This window comes from Vicia villosa, linkage group LG4 (assembly GCF_029867415.1).
Source record: "Vicia villosa cultivar HV-30 ecotype Madison, WI linkage group LG4, Vvil1.0, whole genome shotgun sequence".
NCBI classification, from domain to species: Eukaryota; Viridiplantae; Streptophyta; class Magnoliopsida; order Fabales; family Fabaceae; genus Vicia; species Vicia villosa.
In genome coordinates, this window is record NC_081183.1 from 32,433,877 (window position 1) to 32,444,397 (window position 10,521).

General features: G+C 29.1%; 1 protein-coding gene across 1 annotated transcript; it reads left to right on the forward strand.

Annotated features, from left to right (window-relative positions):
• Positions 1 to 3,585: 3,585 nt before the first annotated feature.
• LOC131594685 (pyruvate dehydrogenase (acetyl-transferring) kinase, mitochondrial-like) lies at positions 3,586 to 7,043 on the forward strand. The gene is made up of 6 exons (XM_058866875.1): positions 3,586 to 3,987; positions 5,288 to 5,546; positions 5,648 to 5,828; positions 5,909 to 6,056; positions 6,154 to 6,367; positions 6,640 to 7,043. Exons 1-6 carry the CDS (start codon positions 3,739 to 3,741, stop codon positions 6,696 to 6,698), a joined length of 1,110 nt encoding a protein of 369 aa, XP_058722858.1. The 5' UTR covers positions 3,586 to 3,738; the 3' UTR covers positions 6,699 to 7,043.
• The last annotated feature ends 3,478 nt before the right edge of the window (positions 7,044 to 10,521 follow it).

Here is a 10,521-nt window from a genome sequence, read left to right on the forward strand (position 1 = left end):
ACGTAGATATTTTGATCGAATTGGGTAAACAAACATTTCTCCTTTTCTCACCTTTTTTTCTTCTGTTACTTTTCTGTTTATTGGTTAATATTGCTGAAGGCTGTTTATTTTAGTTTCTATTGTTCTTTGTCCCCACATATCAAATTGTTTATTTGAATTGAATCTTGTCATTATCACAACATTTGGAGAGATTTTTTTAACACATACACTTTAATCTATGGAGCAAATGCCAACCAAATTGTACTCGGTGCCTTTTTATATTGAATTTCAATCTGATTCTTTCATCTCACTCAATTTTTCTTTTTCCAAAGCACAATCAAGACCTTGTTGGACTAAATAATCTTGTATCGTGTATTGCCATAAGGGGAAATCCATTCTCCCATCAAACAAAGGAATATTCAGCTTCAATGTAGCCATAATATTGTTTTAAAAAATAAAACTTAAATTAAATAAGATGATAGAAATCCTGTGATTTTCTCCCTTGATCGAAATATTTGCTCTAATACCAGTTGTTGGGAATGTAACAAGAGTAAATCTCCAAAAATTGAATAGAAATAAAATAAACTCACAATAAAAAATTTATTACTAACTTGCAATTTTAGACATTAAAATTCTAAACCCTCTCAACAATTATTTTTGTACGAAAAAATAGAAAACCCTTTCAACAATTATTTTTGGATGGAAAAATAATAAAAAATCCTAAACAATTATTTTTGGACAAAAAAAAATAGAAAACCCTCTCTAGATACACAACTACTCAAATCTCCAATACACCCAAAGACTAGAATTGATATGGAAAATAAACTCAAATTAACTCTCTATTTATAATAAATTTTTATTTTTTTCCCTTCATATTACTCAACGTGAGACTTGATGAATGTCCACACTATATAATTATGTACCAACATGGTATTACCCTCTTTTAGAAAAAATAATTTTAAATTTATTTTTTAGAACAGTCTATTTAAGAGATAGTTTAATTCTAGAAAAACATAAAACAAAAAATGTGTTATTCGAAGAGTTAGAGTCTGTTTGAATGGATTTTGTAAGACCTTTTTTTTAATTTTTAAAGTTTGAAAATTATAAAACTTGTTAGTTAGTCTAATTTTACAAAATTGTTTTTGAAAACTATTCTCTTTTGTAACCCTCATCATCTCGTGGCTTGGTCAAAATTTATTTCGAACTAACTATCCCTTTATCTCGTTTCACTTTAATAAGGCAAATCCTTTAAAAAAATTTAATTGATGATAATTTGATAGTTACATGGTACTACTTTCGAACTATGTGCAAGTGGAGGAGCCAGAAATTTTAGGGAGTTTGGGCAAAAAATTTATACCTTGTTTTTACTAATTTTACATTCTGTTTCTACTAATTTTACCTTTAATTTTGTCTAAAAATTTTGCCCTTAATTTTGTTCAAAAATTTTACACCCTGTTTTTATTAATTTTGCCCTTAATTTTGACTAAAAATTAATAATTTTGCCCCTAGTGTTGTCTAAAAAATCAACTATTAAGTGGGGAGTATACAACAAAATGAGAGGTTGAGCCCGGGCGCGTATCCGAGCTCGCTGGGCTATAGCTCCGCCCCTGCTATGTGCTCTCTTTGTAAGTCGGATTTAGTGTTGAATAAGTTAAATATGCCTAACTTTGGATTTTCTCATCCCTAACATTCTCTTTAGAGCTTCTTTGTAAATTTTATTTCTCTTTTCCCTTTCACTACATGAGATTATACCGATAATAATAATATATAAATGAACACATTAAGTAAAGTATTTATTCAAAAAAATATTTTATCATTATATTAAGACAATTCAGTTTGTAATTATGCAATGACATAATTGGTGAGGCGGAATTCTTATTTCCGTCATATTTATTTTTTAAGAGGTGAAATTATGATTATAAAATTAATTTAAATATTCTTTAAAAAAAATAGCAAAATAATTGTATAAACCGATAAGTGAGGCTCATGAATTAAGGACCATTACCAAACAACTAGTAAGGGAAAATACACGTGAATTTGGTACTAAATCACATGCCAAAATTGAATGATAGTAAACGTAAAACACACTTTCACAAGAATATCAAACCAAAGAATAAGGACAAATTCCTCTTACAAAATTATTTTCCTCCTAATTATTTCATTTATTTGCCACGAAAGACTAAATAGAAAATCATTCATAAAATATATATTATGTTCGTTTTAAATTTTTTAAAAACATGATTTTTTTAACTTTTTAAAATAAATTTATTAAAAAATTCAGAATATAACAGTTACTTCAAAGTCTTTTTTTTAATTGATTTTAAACAACATAAATATTATTTATTAAAGACTCAAATATGGTAAAATTATATTTTTTAAAATATGTCTAAGAAATAATTTTTATTAAATTTATTATTAATATTTAATTTAAATGAATTTTAAAAAAAAATTAATTGAAATGTACTGACAGTGTAAAAAGATTTTATACAATCAACTAATCATAGATGTTTAAAATTGAGAAAAATTTGACTTTTATTTTAACTATCTATAAAATAATACAAACGAATGATGATGACGAATGTTTATTTTAATTTTTTTAAAAATAACTTTTGTATTATTATATTTTTAAAAAAAATTCACAAATAATTTCTTTTTACAAAAATTCAAATGAAAAGCTGATTACATAGATTTTATAAAAAAATTATTTTAAGTTTTTGATTAATTTATTACAACTTTTTTTAGATATTCATATTTTTTTAAAAACTCACTTAAATTCGAAAGTATATTAAATACTTTTTCATAAAAATCATTTTTAAGATATATAATTTTAAAAAATTATGCACTTTTAATTATGGGAAAAAAGGAAATGCACTGACAGTGTAAAGTATTTTTACACAGTCAACCAATGAGAGACATGCATCTGAATAAAGCTCATTTTTAATTTTAAAAAACTGTAATTACATGGCAAATTAAAGCATTTTGATTGGTTGTATGTGTAAAACCGATTTACACTGATAGTGCACTATCTTTAAACTCTTTAATTATATTTTAAACTTCAATAACATATATTTATGTTATTAGATATTAAATTTAAATTTTTAAAAAATAATCAATTTTTTTAGTATTTTAATTTTATTTTATAAAAAACATTTTAAAAATTTTTAATACAAAATATATTTTAAAGCTAAAATAAACTACCCAAAATCTAACTATTATTAAAATTAATAAAACTCGTCTTACAATTCTTACTATCTTATCATAGTTTCAAAGCATTTAGTTTTAAAATTGTATTAAATTCAGTCAAAAAATTATAAACTAAAAAATTAATCATTTTAAAATTGTTAATTTTTGTCATTATTTCCAAAAAGTTATTAAGATTAATTTTAATTAATCATTACAAGTCTTATTAATTCAATTAATGAATTAAATTCTTAACTTCTAAGAATTCATGTATTAGTGAAAATTCGATATTTGAAAATGTGTTTATTAAATTACTAAAAAAATATTACAAAAAAGTATCAAAAAAAAAATTATCAAAACAAAAGAAGAAAAAAAAACCAAACCATGTGCTTAATATATGTAACCAGGTTTATAAAAACATCATAAGCTTATCCTTAAAATCATCAATTCTCAAACAATACCTTAACACCATGAAAAAAACACCACTTCCTTCAAATTTCCCACTTTCCGGAAAACCCAAAGTTTCAATCTTTTCTTCTCTCATTTCTGATTAACTTCCCAAAATCACTTTTTTAAGCCATGGCTGCAAAGAAAGCCATTGAAACATTCTCCAAGAGCTTGGTTGAAGATGTGCACAAATGGGGTTGTTTCAAACAGACAGGTGTGAGTTTAAGGTACATGATGGAGTTTGGCTCAAATCCCAGTGACAAGAATTTGCTGATTTCTGCACAGTTTCTTCATAAGGAACTTGCTATCAGGATTGCTAGAAGAGCTATTGAGCTTGAGAATCTTCCTTGTGGTTTGTCTCACAAACCTGCTATCTTGAAGGTGAATTTTTAGCCTTTTTGTCTTTTCAATCATTGCAATTTGGAATGAAATCATGGGTTGCTTTTTGTTGATCTTATCTGGTTTTGTATAATTCTGACTCTTTGATCTTATCTGTTTGAAGAGAAAAGAGATTTAGATGTTTCTTGCATGTTTCAGTTATTGGTGTTGTTTGTTAATTTTATTGTTTTGGACTATTTAGCAGTGAAACCTCTGAAAAAAAATCTGTGTTTGTGTCTGTGTATGTCTCTGTGTCTCTGCATGTGTCTGTGTCTGAAATCGACATTAACACTTGTGATTACGTTTAATTTATTCATTTTTTTTCAAATTATTACCAATATTGATGTATCTGTGTGCCGATGTTGTGTTTCTGGTGTCCGTGCTTTTGATAGGTTTTGGATGTTCCTTGCAAGTTTCAATTTTTTTTGCATGTGTCTTGCAATTATTTTGATTATTTTAGTATTTGAAATGATGATTAAAAAAGTGGTTTTGAGGATTACTTGATAAGCATTAAGATTATAATAATGTAGATTATTGATTTAGGTTTCTAGTTTATAATATAAAGTGGATAATGATCATGGCATGTTAAGCAATCTTTGCAATTGGTTTGGTCTATAAGCATGTGAAGTTCTGTTTAAGCTTTAAGAATTGTTTAATAGAACAGTTTTAAAGAGAGAGGTTGGTGTATAAGCATGTGAAGTTCTTGCTTTTATTCAGTGATTCTTGATTATGGCAGATACTCTAAATCTTTGGGATAATAGTAGTCTTAAGATCAGATTTTGAAATATTGGTTGTGGTAATAGTAACAGTTGTGCCGCGATTCTTAATATTGTGGAGGATCGCTGTCAAAACGTGTATTTTGCAGTTTCGTCGGCATTAAAAATCTCGCCGTGGCTCATTTCACGGTCGCAGATCTTTATTCAATGATTCTTGATGATGGCGGATACTCAAATTTTTGGATGACTATGTAGATTAATCGCAGTTTAACCATGACAAAAAAATCGAGGTTTTATTTAACTACGGTTTAACTGTGGCAAACATTTCTTATTTAGCCACGGTTTGACAGTGATGAATTTCGGGTCATATGCAGTAGCCCGCCCTTAAAGACGACCCTGATAATAGTAACAGTTGCACTGTGATTTTTAAAATTATGGAGAATTGCTGTAAAAACACATGTTTTGCAGTTTCGTCAACGTTAAGAATCTTGTCGCGGCTCATTTCACGCTCATAGATCTTTGTTTGAAATTTTGTTTATAATGTTTTTGGATTGATGCAAATTTGTATTGGGATTGAATTTTTGCAGGTTAGGGATTGGTATTGGGATTCCTTTCGCGATATTCGATCGTTCTCCGAGATCAAGAATATGAATGATGAAAGAGAGTTCACTGAAGTGATAAAGGCCATAAAAGTGAGACACAACAATGTGGTGCCTACAATGGCCTTAGGTGTTCAGCAATTGAAGAAAGATTTAAATCCAAAGATTTATAACGATGATATCGTCGAGATTCATAAGTTCCTTGATCGTTTTTACATGTCACGAATTGGAATCCGAATGCTTATAGGTTGGTTTCGAAAACAAGACACTACACGCCTTCTATAAGACTAAGCCGATTGTTTATACACTCTTACGATATAATGCGTGTTTTCCTTTTGTTGTTTTCAGGGCAGCACGTCGAATTGCACAATCCGAATCCGAACCCGAATGTCGTAGGTTATATAGACACGAGAATGTCTCCGGTGGAGGTAGCGAGAAATGCTAGTGACGATGCACGCGCTATATGCTGTCGTGAATATGGAAGTGCCCCTGATGTTCATATTTACGGCGATCCTGATTTTACTTTTCCGTGAGTTACATACATTTTACTTCCACAAATTCATCTGTTCGATTTTTTAAAATGTTAATAATCGTATGTTTCTGCAACAGGTATGTTCCGGCTCACTTACATCTTATGGTATTCGAGTTGGTTAAGAACTCGCTGCGTGCTGTCGAAGAGCGATACATGAATTCCGACAAAGTTTCACCTCCCATAAGAATAATAGTTGCTGATGGATTAGAGGATGTTACCATAAAGGTAACTTCTGTTAACTTATATGATGATGCAGTTGTTCTTTTCAAGATTCTTTTGTTAAGACGAAACTTTTGTTCGTTTCGTCTAAATGGAATTGCAGATCTCGGACGAGGGAGGTGGAATACCGAGAAGTGGTCTGCGGAAGATTTTTACGTATCTGTATAGTACTGCTAGAAATCCATTGGATGAACATACAGATCTTGGAGTAGGTGATAATGTGACAATGGCTGGATACGGATTCGGTCTTCCTATTAGTCGTCTGTATGCTCGGTATTTCGGCGGCGATCTTCAAATAATCTCTATGGAAGGATATGGTAAGTAGACTTTCCACTTCATAACAACAAATTTCCTTCCAATAAATTTCCTTCTGTGTATCAGAGTCAGCTAAGTTTTTGGATGCTCTGTATAGATTAACACATTAACACAGTTTAAGTATGGTAAATCAAATACGGCCCTTATTTTAACATGGTTTAACTGTGACAAATATTTTATCAGGCCTTTTATAATCATGACCGTCTTGGACGTCCTCAAAGACGATCCTCACAAATATTCTGATATGGTCATTGGTTGATTTTTTTTTTTGTAGGGACTGATGCATATCTGCATCTATCTCGTTTGGGAGATTCACAAGAACCTTTGCCATGAAATTAAGTCATTAGTTTTATGTCACATACAAGAATCATGGCATGCAACAATAAAGAAACATGGTTGAAACACATAAAAAAGAAGTAAATGTGCTGTCATTTTTTCTATATTATATAATTACTTGAGAAATTTGTTGTAAATATTCATACATAAGGTTGTTTATTATGGTAATGGTCCTTTCTTGGCCTTTCAATGAAAGGTTTGTGAATTTGTCCCTTTGTGATTGTTTTGAATGAATAAGGAAATTGATTTGTTTGGAGGGCCATTTTTGTGTGGTCCTTGGAAAATTCTAATCCAAACCAATGGGCACTATTGAAGTGAGATTATTAAAGGATTTCAATTTCACACTCCATCTGTTTTTTTAATTATATTTCATTTTGCAATTTTTATGGATTATTAAAATATGTAACTAAATTTATATAAAAAATAAATTATAAATTATTTTATGAAATTATTATTTATGAATGATATGGGAAAGAATTTTTTTAAATAATAAAATAATAAATACTTCAGACTATAATAAAAAAAAGTAGCATTATTGACTCTTTAATATTATGTATAATAATTTTTCTTTAAAATAATATATAATAAAAAAATCATGGGAATAATTAATTAGTATGGTTAAAAAAATAAATAAACATTACTTTTTTAGTTTTTTAATTGAATTTAATTGTTAAATTTTTGTAGATGTTTGACTTTTTCTTTAATTATATATAAAGTATTGTGAATAGATGCAATCCACCGATCGTGTAAAATATTTTATATTGACAGTAACAATTATTGCCTATTTTTTTTATTATATGTTGCTCTTAAAAACAATGAGAAAAAAGGATATTCACTGACAGTTTAAAATATTTTTACATGGTCAACCAATCACAACCATGTATTCAATTAAAACATAATTTTAATTTAAAAAAACTAATATGACATGACAAGTGTAAAAATTTTGATTGGTAAAAATGTTAAAATAATTTACAACAAAAAATATAGAGTATAAATTATGTATTTTTTAATTAATTTCTTTGAAAATTAATTAAAATAATCATTTTACGGCCAGTTTGTTGTAACTTTTAAAAAATGTAAATTTATTCCTTTTATTTTAAAAAAATAATTATGAAAATAAGTTTATGAAAAAAGTTTTTTAAACTAATTTTTATAAATTAAAGGAATTAATTTTTACATTCAATAATATAAATATACTTTAATAAAGATTGAGACATAATCAAAATGATATATAGCAAATGATTTATGAAAAATGATTTAAAATAGTTTTAAATTTAAACAATTTTTTAAAATTTTAACATAAAATATAATAAAAAGATAAAATAAAAGTTTGTGAAAATTTATTTGAATTAATTTTTATTTAAAATTGTGTTTTAAAAATATCATAAATTTCTTTAACAAAAATATATAATACTTTAAAAAAATTTAAAAAATGAAATAAAAAACCTTTAATTATTTAAAGAATCACTTTTTAAAAAAATAAAGTTTTAAATAAGGTTTAGTGTACAAAACACATGATACTGACATGTATCTGGTCCTTTCAAGCATGCAAACTGCTGAGCCACAAAACACATGATACGATAAATATCTATATGCCACTATTTTACTTTTTTATTATTTAAATTCTTATCATATTTTGCATATATGCACATAAAATAGATTCTTAATGTTTTAAATAAATTGAAACACTTAACTTTTCGGTGATTAAAGATGAGATGTATAGGAGGTTTAATTAGATATTTTAATTAATAATATAATATTAATTGTTATTTTATTTTGAATGTTTGGTTGAATTCGGTTTTTAGTAGTGTTTGAGCCTTTAAGTTTATTATCATTAGAAGTATTATATATTATAGTCTTATTGAGACATTAAAAAAAATCAAATAAAATCAAAAATTATGTTTTATCTTTATTTTAATTAAGTTATTTTAGTGTTCTTTCTCTTTTTTAATAGAAATCCTAGTTTATATCTTTGGTAAGAATTGCTTCTTATCAACATGATTCATTGATTCCCATATAGATTAGATACTTCTATACCAAAAAAAATTCAGACAGTTGTCAACTAAATATAATTAAATTTTGGATCTTAGTAATGATTGTCCTAATGTTGATTAACATATAAAAATATTGTCATGAGAATACAGAGTCAAATATTTATTAATATAATAAGCAACTATTTTCGTATACAAACTTATCTCTTTTAATTATTTAGCCAATGTTCTAATAATACTATTTAGCAATTTGTTTTGATTTTTAAATTTAATTTAATTTTTAAATATAAAGTTCATGCTTAGAATGGGAGGTTGTCAAGTGGACTGGTGTTACCAAAAATCTATCATGTTCCCTTTACACTGATATAATTGGAAGATACATTAGGAGCAAAGCAAAGACTTACATACAATTTGTCTTTTTCAAGTCTCTCTTTCATGAGTTCAAGCCTCTTTAGCAAGCAGAGCAAAGACTTATATATAATTTGTCATTTTCAAGTCTCTCTTTCATGAGTTTAAGCGTCTTTATGACGGCTTGAGCACCCCTTTCTCAGATAGATACGTCGACCCCAAAATGGGAGTCCCTACTCATATCGCACAATCATGTGTAGAATGTGTATTGGGTCAACAAACGTGGCATTAGAGGTCGTGGAAATCAACCATGCTCCCTGAGTTTCAGGGAACCAACCACCCATTTTTGGAGTGATTACAGTATACTAGAGAGACTAGGGCATAGGTTTAAGAGATGATAAATACCTTAATATTGTGATACAGAAGGGGACTAACAACACCGAGAAACTATCTAAATACAATAGTTTCCCATCTCTCGTGAGCTAGCTCTTAATACCTTCCCTGAAGTATTAGACAACCCTTATCCACTAGGGGTTCTTACGCATTCGTACTTTTAGCAAGTACAATTTACGCCCTCGTGAGGCCTTGGTAAAATTGATGTGGACCACTATCACAACATTCAACCGTAGTCTTGTCTTTGCGCTCATCCTTCACCATGGTGAACAAAAACACAACAACTCTGACGAACGAGAAATCTGAAGGCGAGGAAAACGTTATAGTAGATATGTGTTCTGCTATGGAGGACCTTTGTCACTAGAACCAAACCTTGGAGAATAATGCTCTTTACATCCAACACGCCACCAAGTAATTGATATGGTGGATGAACTAAAGTTACTGGACCCTTAACTCCTATCGGACAAAAAATGGGAGGCATCCGTCTCAGAGAACTCTAAGTCGCCATCGTTGGCTAAGTTCGATTGACACAATGACCCATATGAGCACGTGGCCTCCATTAGCACACAGATGACCATCATTAGTACACATGACTCTCTAAAGTGAAAGCTTTTTCCAGACATCTTTAGAGACACAATCTTTAGATGGTATATGGGTCTCCATAGGTTCTTCGTCACCTGCTATCACCTGCAATCTTTACCTGGTAAAAAAGTTGGTCCACCAATTTGCCGTAAGCAGACGCCAGAAGCTGATCGCCATTAATTTGTTCAACTTACGGCAGGGCCCATCAAAGTCATTGAGGAAATATTTCCCGCGCTTCAGTAAAGAAATAATCAAGGTAGTTCATCCAAACTTGGAATTTTTTGTAGGGGCAATTCATAACGGGATCAAAGTAGGACACTTCAACGAATCCCTTGCCCAAAGACCAATAACGTCTTTAGCAGAAGTAGTGACGTGAGCAGAATGATACATCATGGGCGAGGGTAGTAATGCATCGAAGAAGGCCTGTGACGCAAAACATCATGCTCCCAACACAGAAAACTCAAGAAGGAGCTATTAGACGTCGCTCATGAGATACAGAGCGATGT